This window comes from Sturnira hondurensis, unplaced genomic scaffold (assembly GCF_014824575.4).
Source record: "Sturnira hondurensis isolate 20B ecotype Veracruz unplaced genomic scaffold, ASM1482457v3 Scaffold0015793, whole genome shotgun sequence".
Lineage (NCBI taxonomy): Eukaryota > Metazoa > Chordata > Mammalia > Chiroptera > Phyllostomidae > Sturnira > Sturnira hondurensis.
The window spans coordinates 957,216-979,457 of NW_028088424.1; the positions used below are offsets into that span (position 1 = coordinate 957,216).

Genomic DNA, 22,242 nt, shown 5'->3' on the forward strand with positions numbered 1-22,242 from the left:
CCCAGATGAGGGTATATAGATCCCTGCATTAAGCTCTCTAGGGTCTCTTTAACTCTTTCTGTTAATCTATAAGCGACCGTGATGCTGTCAGAATGATTCCCCAGAAATACCAGATAGTGGAGGGATTTATATAGAAACAAAATGGAAAAAGGATACAAAGAAAGGAGCCTGTGAGCGAGCAATGCAGTGCTCAGCCACAGTTCTCTGCCGGTGCCAAATTTAGGACACCCTGTAGACACAGGTGAGAGGTTTTGGCGGGAAGTTCCAGGGGTAGGGTGGAGAACGCCGGAGCTGGGGACGGAGACCGCAGACAGGTCCCAGTCGCTGCACCCATCCACTCCGTCCACCAGGGCTCGCTCTTGGTCTTCCGCTGGGAGGCCGAGGTACTGGGAAAGCCTGGGTCACCCCCGCCCGCGGTAGCGGCCAGCGGCAGGCAGAACTTAAGACAGCCGGAGCCCGGAAGGAACGCGAAGTTCGAGCCCCGCCCGTCTTCCCTCCTTGCCTCCCTCCCGCCGCGACGTCGGCGCTGCTCCGGTCGCCATGGTAACCAATCTAGGCCTGGTCCCGCCCCCGCCCCCTGCCGCGGCCCCCTGACGTCGGTGCACGTCAGCAGCGGCGCGCGCCTGGCTGGGCCCTGCAGAGCTGGAGGGACGAAGCGGAGGAGCTTGCCCAGCGGCATTCGCCCGAGCTCCGGCGCGCTGCCCGCCCGCCAGCCCGCGCTCCAGTCCGCCGAGTATAGCAGCGGGGCCCAGCATGGTCATGGCGGATGGCCCGAGGCACTTGCAGCGCGGGCCGGTCCGGGTGGGGTTCTACGACATCGAGGGCACGCTGGGCAAGGGCAACTTCGCGGTGGTGAAGCTGGGGCGGCACCGGATCACCAAGACGGAGGTGCGGCCCGGGGCTCGGCTGGAGCGTCCGAGGCGAGGGTTCGGGAGAGAAACTGGTTACCGAGAGGGGTGGCTGCAGCGGGGAGACCCGAGGCCGGGTCACTAGCTGAAGCGAGAGGGCCTGGGACTGTGAGGACCCAGGAGGTGCAGGAGATGGGTGAGCTCCGAGGGGGTTGGGGCCCGGTCATTCGGACCCGAGTGTCGTCGGATTGGAAGCTCGACCAGCCGGGGCTTTGCCTTCCCTGCGCCACCCCCGGTGGCCACGCGGAATTTCGTCCAGAGCCTTCCACCCTGGCCGTGACCTGGTCTGTGGCCTCCGGTCGGGAGCCCAAGTTCCGCGTCTTCCCTGCATTCAGCTGGGGGTGGGGTAGGAGGGGAAGTCTCAGTACTTCTGGGCTGCGCGGTGAGAGAAGTCGCTAGCCTCTTGGTGGGGACAGCCCGCGCTCGGACTCCGGAGATGGGGCATCGCGTGTTCCCCGTGACCTCGGCGCCCCACGGCCCCACGAGGAAGGGACCCGCATGCCCGAGAATGCGCGGACGGCCTCTGTCCATCTTCTCTGCCTCCTTTCGCCCCACAATGTCTCTGATTTGGTGTCAGGCTAGCTTGATCTCCTGCCTGAGGCATTTTCCTCTAACACTCCAGACAATGGAACTGGTTAAAATGGTCATCTATGCATTTGCACGGTTGGTGGGCTGGTCTTTCTTATCCTGGGTTGTCCCTTTACCAGGTGTGCCTTCTGGCTGTGGAGACGCGTTCCTTAATCCGCAGCAGATCACGCTCCGTACTCTTAAAGCCCTCAACTGCTTCCCGACGGTTATTTCAGCATCCCCCTCTCCTTTGCACCGCATATATTTTCTCACAAGTCTCGGTTCTTACCTACCCACCCCCAACCCTTTCCTTCCACTGCCTCAAGCTGCTCTCCTCAGGGTCTCTTTTAGACGTGCAAAATTAAATACTTAAGAAAAAAAAACAGTAGAAACAAAAGTATTATTTAGGATAAAACCTTGTGTTTTTTACATACTCTATTCTGCGTCTTTGTAGTTCTGGAATCGCATCCTTTTTCAGTTTTTTCCAGCTTTCACCCTTTTCAGTTTTTCCTTATATTAATTTGGATGTACTAAAGTTGGAATGTGGAATAACATAGGGCCTTTTTACTTTCCAGAAGAGTAATGTATGGTGAAGGGCATTTTGAAGTTTGAGTGATTTTTCATAGCTATTTTTCTTACAAGTTTTGCTTAACTTTGTTTTGTGGAGCCCACTTTCAAAAAGAAGGGGTGTATGTTATTGTGGCATCTTCGTTTTTCACTCTCCGTTACTGATCCTCAAGTAATAATCCAAATAGAACATTTTTTAGCATCAGAACCAAGATCACAGGTTTTCTTCTCAACAAATTTCTCAGTGTTAGCAATTTAGATTGTTTATAATTCTGAATAATGTGATATAATGAGACTATTTAACCTGATCCCAGCATTTTTTAAATGAACGAATTGGCGTATTTTTTCCTCTTCCAAGGAACCATGGCCTAATGATACATTTCCCCTTAAATTATGTGAAAAAGAAGGTATTTTAAATGTGTATTTTTATATGGGTCTTTGCTTAGTGACAGTCTAAGAATCAGACAAATTCCATGTTACAGAGAGCTCCCACAGAACTTTGGAGATATATATCTATAAAATGGTTGAATTCCAAACCTATCATTTCATAACATTTTTATCATCAGCTCTATCAGTATTAGTTAGCAAGATTTAATTAAGTCAGCCGTTATTTATTAGGTGAAATTTAGGTAATATAGTATCTACTTAAATACTGCTTAAGTGGGGTTAATAGTGTCTGACACTTTGTTGAGCTTGACAGTTCAAAAGATGTCCATTTTAAACTGGTATTTCTTGTAGAGCTAGGGGGCACTGTGGAGTAGTATCGGGGTTCGGCTCTCAGATGGAGATCAACTTGTAATTGAAGGCACAGGTCAGATGATGAAAGCGCCCAGATCTTGATTGTGTGTGTAGCATATGTGTTTAAAATCTTAAAAGCTAAATTTCTAGTCCACAGAGCCCATCTCTTTTGGACCTTTCGAAAGGTTTCCATAAGATATAAAAATAAATGTAGGGGCCCTGGCCAGTGTGGCACAGTTCGGTAAAGTGTCCTCCTGTAACCAAAAGGTCGCTGGTTGGATTCCCAGTCAGGGCACATACCTAGGTTGAGGGTTTGATCCCTGCTTTGGGCACAGAAGGCAGTCAATTGATTCTTCTCTCGCATTGATATTTCTCTCTCTCTCCCTTCCTCTCCCTAAAGGCAATTTAAAAAAAAGTCTTCGGGTGAGGATAAAAAAAATTTAAGTGTGCATTTAACATAGGTGAATGTGTTTGTGGTAATTTGGTGTGATTTGTAGGTATTAAAGTGGAAATATTAAAGGTGAGTGAAATTGCAAGGTAATTAAGGGAGAGAAAACTTCCTGTAGATTTCAAGTTTTATAAAGTTGCTGTGAACTTTTATGATAATTTGCACTTAGAATTATTGAGCTAGGGCACAGATACAAGTGTTTCTTAAAGTACACTATTTATTGTTAATGAGGGTTTCTTTAAAATAAGTATTTGTTTATTCACTGTATTTTTATCTTTAATAAGTACAACTACTTCAAATATAAATAAAATGGCTAGTGGAAACTTTCAAGTTTTTAAAGATTATTTTAGGTTCTCATTGCTGAACACAGTATAGTAATTACAGTGAAAACAATGTATAAAGAACAATATCAACAAAATACCACTCTATTACTGCTTATACAAGATTCTTCAATATAGTATACTTTAACATCACTATCTGTGTTTGTGTGTTTGAAAACTTACAGGTCTTTTATTCCCAGATTTGCAACCAAGGAAAATTTTAGGGTTTAGGTTAAACATCAATGTCATGAATAATTGCACCCTTTTATTTTTAATGGACTCTTCTGTATCTCTTGTTCTGTATCATTCAAAAATAATGTTTTCTACAGAGTTTGGGAGATCGAAGACTGTTTGCCTTTTAGGAAAAAATAATTAGGTAAAAGAGATGTTCATTTTGGTTTAATCTGTCAAATAGGTGAACCTTAAGAAATACAAGTATGTCATAATCGGAAGCAGTATTCTCATGTTAGACCTCTGTAAGTTTTGCACACAGAAAGGAAGGCCGGTAGTGGTAGAATCCAGCTTTCTAATACAATACTTCATAAAAGCTTTGAAATATTGGTTTGTGGTTTATGAATTAGAGCAGCTAATTTTATAAAATTAGCATAATGGGAAATGAATAAAGGCATTTAGACTGTTAAACTATTTTAGGCAATAGTGGTTGCTAGTTTGCTATGCTATAAGTGTCCTTGAGTAGGTTTTTTTTTTTTTAGGGTTTTCTTTTATAGTACGATACTGGCAATGAACATTTTCATTTGATTATACAGCTAATTTTTTTGTCTATTAAATAACATTTCAGAGAAGTCATTTGTGCCCTTAAACTTTCTTGTTTTCTATTAAAGAAATATAGTCATTGTAGAAAATATATAAAGAATAGTACACAAAAACGTACGTGTATAATTTCTTCACCAGTAGAAATAAATTGTTCTTAACATTATGGCATATTTCCCTCTAGTCACTTTTTTAATGCATTTTTCCAAAGATGTGATCATATAGGTATACTTATATAAATGTATCTATTTTTCCATTTATAGCCTGAGCATTTTGCTTATTATATGTAACTTCTTAAAACATTTTGAATAGCTTCAGTGTTCTACCTTACAGATGAATCCCATTTTATTTAACAGTTTCCTTATTATTGAACAGTATATAGTTTCTAGTACTGACTTACAATAAATATCAGTGAATCAATTTTTGTGTATATAACTCTTTGTCTGCATTTAAATTTTTTTTCAGGGAGGAGGAATTGGGGGTAAATTCCTAGAAGGAAAATTACCCAGTGAGAAAGTTACTTTTATATTAAAGGGTAAAATGTTTTTATCAAATTTATCATGTTTATCGAGAAATTTTAAAGTATAGATAAATGAAGAGAATCACCCATAACATCACTACACAGAGATAACTATCATTAGCTGTTTTCAGACCTTTGACAGATTGTTGGTATTTCCTCAATACCATGCCTCTGTGTTCCTTAGCTAAAGAACACGTTATCATGGTTCATGGAATCTTAAAGATACTTCACAGAGGTTCTGAAAATTACCTTCTTAAAATGGCACCTAGGTGCTGGCTACTTAAGCCTTAGCCTTAAGAGAACGTGGAATGCAAAACTGATAGCAAGAACATTCCGAACACTGCTTTTGTTCACTGAAAAGCTTTCTGTTTGCATTTGGGGGCTTTTATATTTAGGCATAACTCTTTAACTACTGTCTTAAATTGTAAGTACTTTCAAAGCTTTCCAAAGAAGGTATCAGAATTACATTTTTGGGGCGACAGTAGAAACAAGCGAAGGGTATATTATGCCCTGATTGCAATATTTCTTGAAGAAGAGGACTTATTTTTTAATAAAATTGAATTTTATATTTTTACTTTAAATTTGACTCCTCTTTGTAACCTTGCTATTAACCTTGTGCTGTGAAGTAGTGTAGATTTCTGTACTACAACAGAAGGATTTGCTACCAAATAATTTACTTTCCAATACTTGTATCTAGGCCTGTTTATGATCTTTGTTGAAATAAAGGTTTTACTTATTCTGGAATACATATGCGTTACTCAAAATCGTTTTCTAGATTTCTTGGCACCCAGGCAAGTAATATTTGGCAAATTATTCTGTTCAAAGTGCTCTGTTCTTTTAGAGGAGTTGGGGGAGACAAACATGCAACATAAGAGTTGTGTAAATGTTGATATCTGTAGAAATTTTAAACTTTAACAGAGTTTAATGTGTTCTGGTTTTAATTCCACTGGGAAATTCTATCTGAGTATCAGGCAGTTAAGAAAACATTTTTTTGGAAATACTGAAACTGGCCTGGATTCATGGATTCACATGATGACCTTTGATTTATGACCCACTACTGATGACAGAATCATTTCCTTGGAGCCAAACGGATTCCAGAAATTCATTAAGATATTTTTCTTTCCTCTTTAATGTACTTAGTACCTCTTCCACCTTCCACCTCCATATTTTTCATATATTATTTATGTAAAAGTGCCTTTAAACAGAACATTTGTGGAGAATGTGTTTTTACCCTTCAAAGAGAAACTGCATGTAACCAGTTTGAGATTATTAAAATAATGAAGACAATTACATTTGAGAGTGTCATCAGAAAATATATGTTTTTAAAAACATTTTTAAATGCTTTAAACAAGTTAAGAGATGAATCTTGGATGAATTAAACTACAAAATGATGCTAAAATTTGTTTTAAGTTCTTTAAAATAATAATATTTATGTGTTTTTCCTCAAGTTACAAAAGGTGGTGACATTGTTGAAAAGCTCAAAGTAAAAAATAAACATTCTTCATTCTACCATCTAGACCAAGAGATAATTCAGTCCATATCCTCTAAATTATTCACATATATTCTATATATAGATAATAGAATCGATGTCATCTATGTATAATCTGTGTTTTTTAGTTAATGTGTTAGTAACATTTCGCCAAGTTTTAAATAAACTGCCCAAAGCATGGTTAAATACTATCCTTGTATATAACTATCTGTATTATAGTTATCAATTTCCTGTTATTGAACATTTAGATTACTTCTCTTGTTTCTCTTTTAAAAATAATATTTCAGAGGGCATTCTTGTATATACATGTTTGTGCATCTATCTTATTGTTTTCTTAGGGTATTACCATAGTAATGGAAATTCTAGGTCAAGAAGTATGTGCTGCCCTGACTTGTGTCGCTCAGTGGGTTGGACCTTGTCCTGCAAACTGAGACATCTTTGGTTTGACTCCTGTCTGGGCTCGTGCCTGGGTTGTGCGCCTGGGTTGTGGGCCAGGGTTACAGGCCAGGTCCCTGGTTAGGGGTCCGAGAGGCAGCTGATCAATGTTTCTCTGGCACATCTATGTTTCCCTCCCTTTCTCCTTCTGCTTTAAAATAATCTCCTTCCCCTCTCTCAATCAATCAGTGGATCAATGTATGTATGTCCTTACATCCATATCTTATGGCATGACATCCCAAGTTATCCTCCAAAAAAAGAGTACTTACTAATTTTCACCAGGAGGAATGTATATTTTCCAATAATATGATTTTAAAACCTTTTCTAGTTTGATGGAATAAAATAGTATATTCTAATTTGCATTTCTTTGATTATTTTGATTACACAGCTTCATGTGATAATTATATTTCTTTTGTGAATTGCTTGTTTGTTCTTCAGCCCTTGTTTTTTTAATCCTCACCCGAGGATATACTTACTGATTTTTACAGAGAGAGGAAGGGGTCCGGAGAGAGACATTGACGTAAGAGAAACATTGATTGGTTGCCTCCCATACCCACCTTGACCCAGGGTTGGAAGCAGTAGTGTAGGTATGTGCCCCGACCAGGGATCAGCCTGCAACCTTTTGGTGCGCAGGACAATGCTCCAACCAGCTGAGCCACCAGCCAGGGTTGGCCCATTTTTTAACTGAGTTGTCCATTTTGTAGGTTTGTCTAAATAATTTTCAAGGTAGGAGATTATTTATACTCATTTCTTTTATAGCCTTAAAAATTCTCAGTTCCATTTTTATGCATATAAAAGTATACTAACATTTACCTTTACTCCATTTGGTTTCACTTACCACTATAATAATCACATTAAATCTTAATGAGGATTTGTTTTATTATATAAATTTGTACAAATCAAATTTTAAATTAGAAAAAAGTCTAATTTATTTATTCTTAAAGGGTAGGTAATTAGAGAACTCCATGTCATTTTTACTACGGACTTTTGCTGCTTTCAGAAACCCTTTCATTGTAGACTGCTCAATCACATTCACTTTTCAATAAAATGTTCTGATTCCCCACATGATTTGACATATGAACTTTAAAAGTGTGTTTATTTTTTAACTACAAAAATCTAATTGTATGGTAAGGATAAGTCTCCTTGGCACTTCAGAGGGACGGTGTTGAATTAGTAGTAAGTAACACTGAAGCAGATGTTACCTGAGAGAGCAAACGTGCTAATCCCTTCTGATTGGTCACTAGACGAATAGCTCTTAGTGAGTAACTTCCGTATACAGGTCCTCAAAACCACTTTTGTATGTGCGGTTTCTTTAAGATTAGTATTTCTTTAATGAGAAGTGAAATAATTGTTTCTACAATACTTCAAAAAGGGTAGTATTACCATTAAATTATGTTTTGAAAATGAAAATACTCTTTTTATCTACTACCTTACCACTATTTGATTTCTGCTTTTGCATTTAATGCTTGGTCTTCTGTGCAAACTTGTATTTTACATAGTTGTTACTTTTATATGTATTGTTTTTTACTTAACATTGTTGAAAACATTTTTCTATGTATGTAGTCTTAACTAATATTTAAATCTCTTATCTATTTAATAGAGAATTCAGAAAATATGAAAATGACTAATATTTCACAGATGGAGAAATTAGCATATTTGATAAATATAATAACTTTTTCTTTTTTCTCATTAGAAAAGTATTCATGCTCACTGAAGAAAAAATGCACAGAAAACCATAATACAAAAATATATAAGAATTCCACCCACTGTTAACATTTTATTATATTTATATCTGATTTTTTCTGGTCTTTTTTTCTTGTGTTAAGACTGTGTTAATATCCTATTTTCAATTTAACATTTTAGTGTAAGCATTGTTCCATATTATTAAAAGAAACCATTTTAATAGCTGTATTGTCATAAACTTAACATAATTTATGTAATTATTCCCCAGTTACTGTTTATATTTTTAATCTTATAGATAATACTCTATTGAATATATTTACACAAAAATATGTATTATTATTTCAGATTATTTCTTTCAATAATTATCAGTCTGCGGCCATACCACCCTTAATGTGCCTGATCACTTTGAATAATTATCAGAAGTAGAGTCCTTAGGTTAAATGGGATGGGTGATGTTTAAGGTTCTTGGTATTATCAAGTTGCCTCCCAGAAAAATTATAACCTATTTTATATAACCAGCAGCAGCACATAAAAGTGACACCTCCTATTGATCCTTAGCTCACAAGGGTGTTTATTTTTTATCTTTGTAAATACTGTAAGTGAAAATATTATCTTTGAGATATAATTGACATTAGATATTTTGTTTTTAATATATATTTTCCTATTTCTGAGGTTACGATATTCAGTGTTGCTACTTTACGTGGGATTTAGTTTGATAGCATTCATTTTATCCAATATATTCTCCAAATTTGCATAGGAAACTTGAGGAAGTTTCCTCACATAAGTGATATTAATTTTTCTATCTCCAATAAATTCACTGACGGTTATTTTAAAGATAATGCATGCATAATTGGGATTTACAAAGTGGAGTGATTTAGATGAATAACAACAAAAAAATGGGTCCTTCAGTTTACAGAGTCCCTTGCTTGACTTTGTTACTACCATGAAGATTTTGTCTAAGGAACTATGTTTGGAATTAAGAGATGCAGAGAGTAAGTTCCCACAATCTTAAGTTCATAGTTAACTTCAAAATAAACTATTGGAATACAATTCTTTTATCAGTTGGGACTTTGGTACCCCATTGAGGAAATCCCAAAATGCAGAACTTGTTGATGGAATTTGTTTTCTAAAATGTGTTCTGTTTGTTCTCACAGAAGTTCCTTCAGGGTAAGAATTAGATCTCATTTTTGTATCCCAGGCATAGTCCTGTTAACACAGCAGGTATTCAGTAAGTGTTTGAATGATTGGCTCTTTCAATAGTGAAAAAATTGGACTTGAAGTTAGAAGGCCTGCAGTTTTTCCCATTAATTCACTTCAGCTTTAGGGCCTTTGTAAATTACATAGTATCCTTGAAACTCACTTTCATCAACTGATGGGTGTACTGCTTGTTACATTTACTCTACAAAGTTGAGAAACAAATGAGATAAATTTTGTTAAAATATGGTAAAGCATTTCGGTAAATAGTGATGAGCAGTTGTGAAGGTCATCCTCATCATCATCATATGTCTGACAAGTACTTGGTAACAGTGTCCCATTGTTAAGACATTACCTGGAAGAGTATGGCAGGGACTGCTAGCTGATCACCCCAAATCTATTGTTTCCTGTTCTTCCTGGATCTACAACTGGACGATTTCTTGGCCCCTCTGGCATTTAGGTGTGGTCATGTGACTGAGTTCTTATTAACAGAGTAAACAAACAATGTGCCATAAAAACCTTTTATGAGGGGTCCTCCAAGTTTTCTGTTTTTCTGGAATGGAGACAGCCTTCAGGTTAACCCTGGAAGCCACCTGTTAAAGGTAGTAGGCCTCCTTGAATCTTGTGTGTCTTCATGGAGGAGGGCCACTTACTAAATTTTTACGTGTCCATCTTTGCTCCCTGAGCAACAAATAAACTATTGTGTCTGAATCATTACTTTTGGGGACTTAATCCTACTATTATAAGCAAGGAGCATGCTAACATATGCTTTATTTTTTCTTTAGTGCTTTACCTTTTCCTAATCTTATAGCAGCCTTACGAACAAGGGTAACACGATAAAAATATAAATATTTAGACTTGCAGTCCCTATATATGCAGCTTGTGACCCAAGGTAAAATTGAGAAGAGAATTATGCTTTGTCATTCGAGGGTTTTTTTTTTTGGCTAAGAAAAGTTAAATGAGGTTTATAACTTGTTAAAGTTTAATTAGATAATTTATATATTTTTCACTTTTTTATTATTTGAAGGCAAGGTTCCAAAAGCATATAAAAGAGGAGCTATCCCTTGGTCATACCTTGCTTTAATTGTTTTTTAATATCCAGACTTTTTCTTCAACATTAAACACGATACTCAATATTTTATTAGATATAATTCAAATTTTCTTAATGACAGTAATCATGCTGCAATTTAAAAAACCTTGAATCTTTTCACTCCAATTCTTTTTTATCTATTAGATGGTTGTGACCCATTTTGTTTCTAAAGCTTTTTTGGTGGAGAGGGGTTACTGGTGTCTGGATGCACCCCAGAGATTGTAGAGAGGCACATTTTCCTCCAAATATGCCCATGGGAAGCTTCCTAAGGAATATTGAGGAGATTCAAGTATACACTTATCTTTTTATCTACTGACTTTTACCCACAGTAAGTGAAAATACTGTGCTCAGGTGACAATGGCTGCTCATTTCTAGCAAAGTTTAGTGCTTTTTACTTTCTAGAATATTTTGATTACAGAAGCAAAATACTAACAAACATAATCAAAATAACCACCATAAGGCCCATGAACTTTACTGCCTAGCAGAGAAGCTATGCCCTTTCTTCTTAGGCAAAATTTTAATTTTATCCATTATATTTAGTTACCTGATTTGTTCAGGAACTTGAACAAATAAAGCATTTGTTCTTCTGTAGGTTGCAGTTTATTCAATCAGGAAATGAGCTGTGACAGCAAATTAGAAATAGAGAAAAGTAAAATAAACCTCACAGTAGAGATAATAGCAAAGGACAGAGTAGCCATAAGGAAAGAATTAAAAACTAATTGTATTGCATTGGCCATAAGATGGCTCTAGTAACACTTAGTTGTCTTTAACTTCATTCAAAAACAATTTTGTTAGATTGTATTGTGACAACTGTCACACCAGCATGAATTTTTTTTAAAACAAAAAATGGGTGAATTTTTGTGTAGCCTTTTTAACATTAAAGATGAAAGAAAATAAGCAATGTTTTTGGCATATTATGCTTTATTATTTCAAGAAAGGTAAAAACAACTGGAATGCAAAGAAAAGCTTTGTGCAGTATGTGGAGAAGGTGTTATGACTGATGGAATGTGTCAAAAGTGGTTTCTGAAGTTTCATGCTGGAGATTTCTCACTGGACAATGCTCCATGGTCAGGTAGACCAGTTGAAGTTGATAGCAGTCAAATCAAGATATTGATTGAGAATAATCAACATTATACCACAGAGGAGATAGCTAACATATTCAAAATATCCAAATCAATAAAGTTACTGATGAAAATGAAAAATGTGTCTTTTATGGAAAAAACCATATGGACTTTTAGGCCAACCTAATATAAACAGGAGTCTGGGGGAATTGAGAAGCTGAGCCCTATTTTCTTGGATACCTTTTAAGAATCTTGAGCTATTACAGCATGTACAATAATTGATATTTAAAATTACCCTGAAGCAACATAAAACTGAACTATGTTCAGAACACATACATAGAATATGAAGTACATTTGAGAGACTATAATTAAATTGGGGTGTTGTCTAATTATTTAAAATTTTTATTTAAATCAAATGGCTTATTTTCAACCAACTATATAAAAATTTTTAAAAATTAGGTTCTCTTGGTTACATGAAAGAAAAGGACATGATTGTTGCTTTTTGATGACCTAGTTGCTCACCTTCAAATGCAGTTCCTTCAAATCATTAACCCTGGAGTGGTTAGGGTTCCAGTCTAGGTAAGACAGGCAGAAGCCACATTTTTACGAACCAGAGTCCTTCAGGAAAGTCAAAATTTAGTATAATTCCTAACATTTGAGTTTTTGCACTTTGATTTTGAAAACAAAATTTAATCCAATTGGTATCTTTTCATGTAGATAGATTTTGATACTTGCATCTACATGTCATATTTAGCTTTTTACCAGAAAGATAGTTCTGTATTCTTTGGAACCTATCACTTGCTTTTCTGGGAAAATTTTTATTCTATTGCAATAGAAACTGTCCTCTACTTGGCTGATCATATCTTTATAGGTACTTTGCAGTGGGATAACTAGTTGAAACTGCTAAGATTTTATTTCTTTAATAGGTAAATGGAGTAAAAAAGCATTGCATTGGTATTGAAAGAGGAATGTATTTCATTACAGTAACTTTGCAGGGTTATTCTTCATAGCACACTGAAGACACTCCCAAACAAAATCTGCCACCGTATCTTACACATGGTAGATATTTAAGAAATATTTGTTGACTGAATGAATGAGCATTGAATTTAAACTAGCTATCATCATAATAGGAACCTACCGGCAAAGTCTCAGGTGTCATTTATTTAAAAGTTTCTAACTAGAAAATGTTAACCATTGTATACTAATTGTATTTATTTGTGTGTGGGTTGCAGGTGGCGATAAAAATTATAGATAAATCTCAGCTGGATGCAGTGAACCTTGAGAAAATCTACCGAGAAGTACAAATAATGAAAATGTTAGACCACCCTCACATAATCAAACTATATCAGGTACGATTTAGCCTTATAGCTTTCCATGCTTCTCACATTCATTTCTCTATTTTGCATCATCACTTCTTTCTTTTATGTTAGTTTTTTCAATGTTTTAAAAAAGGATAATGTCATGCTTTTATTAAGCTGAGTACATTCCTCTTTTACATATTTAAATAAAAAATTAGGACACTAAAAACTACCAGTAGCTTAATTTTGTCTCTTAGACTGGAAGTTGTTTATTTTAAAAGCTGATAGTTGTGTATTTGTGATACTGTGCTTAAACCTGCTGGGTTCAGGTGTGGAACAATTAATGAGGACATGGGAGTTTTACTTCTTTAAAAATATGCTGTTATTGTTTTAGGAAATACAAAGGCCAAAAATGGTATGTTACTTAATGACATATTCTGTAATACCTGGAGCCAAATCTTATTTTGTTTGGGTTGTTTTATCAGATAAAGTGAATGAGCCATTTTTTAAAAAGTAACTTTATTAAGATATAATTTTGTAAAATGAAACTTGACCCATTTTAAGTGTAAGCCATGTTTTTTAAAAGGAAGATTTTCTCAGATTTTAAAAAGTATTTTATGTTCAGGAATGGTACTGCAATACCAAACATTTATAATATTTTTATTCATTAATATGTAGAATTTTTTATATTGGGAAACTAGTTTTAAACTAAAATATTACAGGATGCTAGCCTGTGATTTTAATCTCCCGAGAATGATGTGTTCATCTGGTGGTATACCGGGCTCAGCCTGTCCTGGTTGCTGAGAGCTGATTATTCATTTTCAGGAATTTTGCAAGCTGATTAACATCATGTTAGAAGCTCAAAATCAGCAGTTGTAGGTGTATATCCACCACAGAAGTGGGTTTACAAGTCAGGGCACTTTTTCCCCCTCTCAGATACCCAGTACTAGCACACCACTGTGTGCACGGAAATGGGTTAGTTTAACTGTCCACTGGGGTTTAAGGAAATATTAGAACTTCTAATTATGTTTATTTTTAAATTTATCTTCTTCTGTGTATTTTCTTACTGTATTTTTTCCATTATCATTTAGTGCCCTCATACCCTCCTCCCCTGCACAATCACCACATTATTGTCCATGTGCATGAGTCCTTTTCTTTTTTTGCTCATTTTTTAAAAATATTTATTTATTTATTTATCTTTGGAGGGAAAGGAGAGAGGGAGAGAAACATCAATGTATGGTTGCCTTTTGTGCGTCCCCTGCTGGTAGTTAGCCTGCAAGGATCCGGCCTGCAACCCAGGCATGTGCCCTGACTGGGAATCGAACCGCGATTGTCTGGTTCGCAGGCCCGCGCTGAATCCACTGAGCTATGCCAGCCAGGGCTTTTTTTGCTCATTTTTAATGTACGTAATGTATTTATACAGTGGCCCAAGTACGTAATTTGTGTTTCTTTATGTATATGTTCATAAATACATATACATATCTATGTATATATACACATGCCTGCATATTACACACATATCTATATTTGCCTAAACAACTTTTTATCGGTAGAAATTTGCAATTAAAAAAGGTGTGGGGACCATCAGCATTACCATTGGCTAAAAATGAGACACTGTGATGTGCCACTCAAAACAATTCCTGAAACTCTGAAACTATACAGGACCTCTTAGGTCAAATTTATGCCACAGGATTTCTCCCTTTTTTTTTCTTTTAATTTCTAAAGAGGATACTTACAAGAAAATAACTACATTCCTAGAAGTCCTTGATGAACCATAAGACAAACTGAGGTTAAAACCTCTAGGCTGCATGTGATAATTCTATGTTTATTTGAACTAAATAATCAGTTTAACTGATTTACTGTTTGACTTGTTTAGACACAAATTGTAGGTAGCTCTTAGTTTTTTGGTCTGATAGGCAATGGTCCTACAACTACATGTTAGAGAAAATTCATTTCAGCCTTTCAGTAGGTAGCAGTTCAGTTTTATGCTATTAGTGTGTGCCAGTACATAGAGCAACAGTGTTGCAGAGAAGCGATCTAAAATTCCCTCCTTTTGAATCTATAAATTCATTTCTTTTCACTTAAGTTTAGTTTGGAAAGTCAAGTTTATGATAATAACAGACTTCTTTTCTGAACCTAGGAAAACTAATTTAAATAACAGTGTATATAGTAGTGGGGTTAATAAAGAAGCGTTTGAATGATGTTTTAAAACAATAATACTGTGTGACAATATTAAACTATAGTAGGAGGACTGTCACATTGTGCCAGATTAGGTGGGCTCTAGGCCAGATAAACTGAGTTGTGTTTTATTATCCTTTACTTGATTGCAGTCTGCCATATAACACAGGGCTAGAAAAGTTAGGGGGGAAGTGGTAAAAAATGGACCTTTGCAACTCCTGTTACCTGTATTAATATTTTTCAAACTTGAATGTGCATGAGAATCACCTGGGGATTTTGTTAATGTGTAGATTCTGTGTCAGTAGCTCTGGGGTGGAGGCTGAGACCCTACGTCTCTGACAGGCCCCCGGACAGTGCCGCTGCTGCCAGTCCATGGGCACCCTTCACGGAGTGTTAGCATCAGGATATTGTGTCGTGGAAACTTGGCTGACTTTTGAATTGTTCATGACTTTGACACTTTTATTAGTAGTTTTAAACTAAGTAACTCTATAGAATGTTGTGGTAAATTGCAATTCTTTCCTATCAGACTAATGTGGAGTTATTTATTAATAGGTGATGGAGACCAAAAACATGTTATATCTTGTGACAGAATATGCCAAAAATGGAGAAATTTTTGGTAAGTACTTTTCCCTAATTTTTAAAAATTTGAAAATGTCACTAATCTTCATGAATGGAGTATTTTCTGTTCGCCCTTTTTAGGAGTTGGTAACATGAATTAGACATTTTTGAAGCATTAGGATATAATAAAATATCCACTAAACTAAAATATAAAATATAATTTATTCTCTTATATTTATGATATTAAAGGTACTGCTTAATATTCTCATCTGTGTTAAAGAGATTGGAGAATTGAGTGTAGGGAGAAACTTTCATTCATATTGCAAAGGAGATGGTCTTCCCTTTTATCATCCTTTTCACCCTCCTTTTTGACAACTATTTATTTAGCTCTTACTGTGTGCCAGGCATTGTAGTGGGTATAAAGTATATAGTGAAAACCTAAGTGACACAGTCCCTGCCATCATGGATCTTAAACAGTGTAGTGAGCCCTTAACTCGAGCTGTAAGATCTTGGCCAAGTCACTGTACTTTTCTGGGACTCTGTTGTTTTATATGTAATAAATTACTTGAGTAACTGGTTTCTGTGATCCATTCTTACCCTTACAAATTATGAATATTTTGTGGCCCTGGGTGGTGTAGCTCAGTGGATTGAGCATGGGCCTGCGAACCAAAGGATCGCAGTTCAGTTCCCAGTCAGGGCACATGCCTGGGTTGCAGGCCAGTTCCCAGCAGAGGACTCAAGAGAGGTAACCATATGTGGATATTTCTCTCCCTCTCTCCTTCCCTTCGTCTCTAAAGATAAATAATAAAATCTTTTTAAAAATTATGAATATTTTATTCTAGCTTATCTGTTTTCTTTTTATTCTGTGGAGCCAAAAGAGTATAGGTAGTCTAAATATTTTTGGTTTTTAACCTAAATTTAAGTCCAAAATTATTTTTTAAACAGCTTTATAAATTGCACATATTTTAAGTATACAATTTGGTAAGTTTTAGGTGTATGAAGGACACCATCACCACAATCAAGATCTCCATCACTCTCAAAAGCTTTCATGTGCCGTTTGTAATCTGTCTTGCCCGCCTCACCATCAAGCCATCACTGACCTGTTTTCTGACTCAGTAGTTTAGTTTGTGCCTTCTAGAGTTCTACATAAATGTGACCCTACAGTATGTGCTCTTATGTCTGGCTTCTTTCTCCCAGTATGATTATTTTAGGATCCATCCATTTTATTGTATTTATCAACATGTCATTTCTTTCTATTATTAGTAGATCCTATTTTATTAATATACCCCAATTTGCACATTCATGCGTTGATAGACATTTGGGTTGGTTTCAGGTTTTGGCTATTAACATGTCAATTGCAATGAATATCCGTATACAGGTGTTTAACTTATAGTCTACCTTCCAGTAATATTCAGCACTTCACATATAGTATGAGAACCTTATAATAATATACTTCTGTTTTGCCTTTCCTTGTCATACTTTTTCTTATACGTATTTTATAAAGAATAGTGTTGTTACTTTTGTTTAAAAAGTCAATTATGTTTTAAAGAGATTTTAATATTTTTTTGAATCTTATGTACTTAGCAGTGGAGATATCATTGCCATATCTCTGTATTCCTTATTCCTTTGTGTAGATACGTTCTTTCCATTTGGTTTTATTTTCCTTTCTTCTGAAGGATTTTTTTTTAACATTCCTTGAGTACTGGCCTGTTGGTGATGAAATCTTTCAGCTTTTGTATGTCTCAAATATTCTTATTTTGTCTATTTTTGAAACATATTATACTGGGTATATATTTGTAGGTTGACTTTTTTTCTTCAGTACTTAAAAGATGTTGCTCCACTGTCTTCTCATTTGCATTATTTCTGACAAGAAATCTGTTGTCACCTTTTTACCCCTCTGTGTGCAGTGTCCCTTCTCTGGCTACTTTTAAGATTTCCTGTTTATCACTGATTTTAACAATTTGATTATGATGTGCCTTTTTGTGCTTTTCCTCATAATTCTTATGTTTGGCGTTCACTGAACTTGGATTTATGAATACACGGTTTCTATCAAATTCAGAAATTTTTTAGCCATTATTTTCTTAACTAGTTTTTCTGGCTCACCCCTCTCTCCTCTTCTTCAGAGAGCCCAATTATACACACGTTAGGCTACTTGAAATTGGCCCATAGCTCACTGATGCACTTTTCTATTTTAAAAATTCCTATTTCTCTCTATTTCATTTTTTTGAATAGCTGCTATTTCTATGTCTTAAATTTATAAATTTTTTCTTCTGCAATGCCTAATCTGCCAGTATTTTCATCCAGTTAGTTTTTCATTTAGACATTGTCATTTTCAGCTCTATAAACTTGACTAGGGCCTTTTTTTTAACATCTACATTTTTAGTTGGCTTTTTGAACATGGGGAATACAGTCATGTATTAATTTAATGTCCATGTCTCCTAATTCTGGCATCTCTATCAGTTTTGGGTCAGTTTTAAATGATTGATATTTTTCCTCGGTTTTGGTTATATTTTCTCACTTTTTTACATGCCTGCTACCTGCTAGTCTTTGATTGGATGGCAGACATTGTCGGTTTTTACCTTATTGGTTACCATGCTTTTTTGTATTTCTATAACACATCTTGACTTTTGTCCTGGTATGTAGTTAAGCTATTTGGAAACAGTTTGATCCATTTGGGTGGGGTTTTTGTTTTTTTGTTGTTGTTGTTTTTGTTTTTGTTTTTTTTTTGCTTGTTTGCTTGCTTATTTATGATTGGAGCAGTGCTCAGTCTAATTATTTCCCACTTTGGAGCATGTACCCAATGCCCCATAAACTCTGGATTTGGGGGGTTTTTTTTTTGAGCCTGGCCTGTAAGAACAGGCACTATTTCTGGTACCAGGCAGTACTCTATCCGATCCTTTCATACTGGTCTTTCTTTGGCCTCAGGTAGTTTTTTCACACACATGGACAAATCAGTACACTCCTGAGCACTGAAGGGGGTCCCTCTGCAGAGCTTTGGTGATCTCTGTATGTAGCTCTCTCTCCTCTGGTACTGTTTTATAGCCTCTGTTTGCTTTGTTCTTTCTAGACTCTCTCAGCTCTGTCTTCTTCAATTCAGGGACTTTGCTGGCTCAGCCTGGGCTCCCCCTCACTAAGTGATGGCCTGCACACTTTCTCAAGCCACTGTTTGGTCTCACCTCATTTATCTCCCGTCTGTCAACAATCACTCCTTTTTTGCCTGATGTTCAGTGTTTTATAAACTAGTGCCATGTATTTTTGTCTGTTTTTGGTTTGTTTTTTTGTTTGTTTGTTTGTTTGTTGGAAGAGGGGGCTGTTTCAGGCAGGAAGGTAAATTCAGTTCCTATTACTTCATCTTGATTGAAAGCAGAAGCCTCCAGTCCTCAAAAATTATCTTTAACTATAGTCATCTTTATAAGAAGGAATTATATGTACTTTGTAGTTTTGAAAAAATATATTATTTATAGTTGAGTTTAAACAGTTTAGATTCCATTATTTTCTAATTGTATTTTGGAAAAGACAGTTGGCTTGCCTTTTTTACTTATTTTTTTTTCTTTTTTATGGTACTGTTTATTGAGCTTATTTAAATTCTTAAGGTATTTCTTTCAGCTAGAAGCTTCTTTACTGCTCTTAGAATGGTATGGGCTTTGAAGCCAAGCAGATCTGGCTACAACACAGTAATTGTCTATAACGCTGGCTACACTGTAGTAATTGTTGCATTGCTTTGGACAAGTTTCTTTATTTCCTACCCCCTTCTTCTTTCTGTTTTTTCTTTCTCTTTTTTTTCCTTTTCTTTTTTTACACTTACTGATTTAGTCAGTCAGTCTTTCAGGAAATCTTTACTGAAAACCAACTAGGTGTCATAAACTATTCTGTATAGTAGGAATACCACAACAAAGAAATCGGAAAAAATTGCTGTTCTCATAAACTACATGTGCTAGTGTGGGAAGAGGGACAATGAACAAACTAAGAATATTATATAGTGTACTCAATGGCAACAAGTGCTGTGGAAGTAATAAAGCAAGGAAAAAGCATGAGGAGTGAGGGAGGTGATTACAATGTTTAGCAGAGTGGTCAGGCCAGGCCTCCCTGATGTTTGAGCAAAGCTTAGAACGCCCAGTCATACAGCTGTGGGGGAAAGAGGGTGATCCAGGGAGAGGGAAGTGAAAGGTCCTGAGGAAGCAGTGTGTTTGGTCTTTTCAAGGAATAACAGGGAGATCAGTGTGGCTAGAGAGAAGCGAGCATGAGTGAGCAAGGAGGAAGAATAATAGGAGATGAAGTCAGAAAGGTAAATGGGAGTCAGGCATGGGGCAGATTTGGGGGTTTTGTAGGCCATTATAAGGACTTTGTCTCTTACCTTGAATAAAATTCGGGAGCCATTAGCAGTGTTTGAGCAAATAAGTAATTGTCTCTAATTTAACATTTTAAAAGTACCCTTCTGGCTTCTGTGTTGAGAAAAGATTGTAGTAAGCTAGGGTGGAAACAGGGAAACCAGGTAGGAGGCTTTGTCCATGTAAGAGATGATGATGGCGGCTTAGACCTGGGCAGTAGTACCACAGCTAATGCTAAGTGGTCAGACTTACGACATCTTGAAAGTTGAATCGGGATTTTTTGACAGATGGGCACCACCTAATTAGTAAGTATAATTAGGGAAGGTATCTAACCCCTGAGGTGCTCAAACATTAAACGTTTGGGGAAAGAGGAGGAAAGAAGTCAGAGAAGACAACCAAGAGAGTGCAGTAGTATCCTGAAAACCAAGTAGCACTCTGCTACAGAGGCACTTCGGAGTGAAACAGAAGGAAGATGCATTTGTTCGTACAGAATACATTTGATCCATTCTGTAATGTAGCAGATGAGACATCAGGGAGGAGCAGTACGTTGGACACTGTATTGCGGAGGAAAAGGTTTAGAGCAGCTGGTGGTGCTCATATGTTAGTCAAGGGATGAATAAAAGCATTGATAATTAGCAGTGAAGGAGTTTATGACTCATAGTCCGCAGTGCTTTCCAACCCAGGAGGAGAAAACGTAGACAATCTGAATGACACAGGTTAGGGATTGGAATGGTAGAAGGACAGATGCACCTAGGACAGAAGGACACAGCAACTGCTGTGGCCAAAGAGGTGAGAGTTGAAATGGCTGATGGTGAGTGAGGTCCAAATTCAGGAGGGAGATAAGTGAAGCAACAATAGGATTGGTTTTATGAGCTGAAGAAATAGAACAGCGGAGCAAAGAAGGTTATGAAGGTGAAGTACTTTTGGGAAAAAAACATTCTTGTACATAAAATAAAAACTCCAACCTGATCCTGTATATAACTTCCCAGGACCTTGACACTTTCAGATTCTCTTCTGAGGCTGGCACTGACCACACTAACTGCCCTGCAAATTCAGGAAGGGCCTTAGGTCTTTCCACTCCCCTCAGTGGCTGTTTCTTTGCATAGAGAGAGGTTTCCTGTGTCATCTTGCTCCAGCTGACCAGGTTAACTCCAAAAGAGTGATTGGGTGACATGCTGGGACTGCAGTGACCGTGCAGGACTCATGCGGTACGAGGCTGTGCTGTTTATGCTCTTCATTTTTGTTTGGTAATTAGATTGCATTTTATTCCATAAATGGCTGAAGTTCCTTGGAAGGAGAATAGTACAAAAACAATAATTCTAAAATAGAAATAAGAATAAAGTGATTCAGAAAATACATAGAACAGTAGAAAACAATCATGATAGGTAGGGGAAGGGAACACAAATGTGCAGGCTATAAGGACCCGGGAACTTCAGGTGTGGCTCTAAGCTTTATGGCTCTAACAGTGAAAGAATATGTAGTCATTTTCAGAATTTTATCTCAGAGAGAGAAAGGTACATATCCCTCAAAGAAAATAAAACTTTTCTTGGGAGTAGATTTGTCCTTTGGGGTTTCTTATGAGAAGTACTAAGTAAGCCATATTTTAAAAAACAAAAATCTGATTAAAACTGTTTCAATGGCTTCCATTCTTTTTGGAGTAAAGTCCAGGATTCTTAACAAGGCCAACAAGGATGATTACACTCTGCAAATACACCTGGCCTTAAATACGGTAACAGTAAAGGTTATTATTTCTGTTTTTTTTTAAATTTTTTTTAAAGATTTTATTTATTTATTTTTAGAGGGGAAGGAGAGAGGGAGAGAAATATCAAATGTGTGGTCGCCTCTCGTGCGTCCTCTGCTGGGAACTGGCCTGCAACCCAGGCATGTGCCCTGACTGGGAATCGAACCGAGATACTCTAGTTCGAAGGCCCGCACTCAATCCACTGAGCTACACCAGCCAGGGCAGGTTATCATTTCTTGAACACTTACAATATGCTGGGCATTATGCTAACTCCTGTACACATGCTATATTATCTTGTCTTCTCAAAACTCTTATAAGATAGTGACTATTAATATCTTGGTTTACAAT

General features: G+C 36.8%; 1 protein-coding gene across 2 annotated transcripts in view; it reads left to right on the forward strand.

The window, feature by feature from the left end:
- Positions 1–609: 609 nt before the first annotated feature.
- The window catches only part of SIK2 (salt inducible kinase 2), a 121,866-nt gene continuing 100,233 nt past the window's right edge, over positions 610–22,242 (forward strand). The window contains exons 1-3 of one of the 2 annotated variants that reach the window (XM_037065556.1): positions 610–888; positions 13,024–13,140; positions 15,820–15,883. In XM_037065556.1, the coding sequence (XP_036921451.1) occupies positions 754–888; positions 13,024–13,140; positions 15,820–15,883 (316 nt within the window). In that variant the 5' untranslated portion in view covers positions 610–753. The remainder of the gene's footprint in view (positions 889–13,023; positions 13,141–15,819; positions 15,884–22,242) is intronic. The other variant, XM_037065555.1, reaches the window with a different exon arrangement.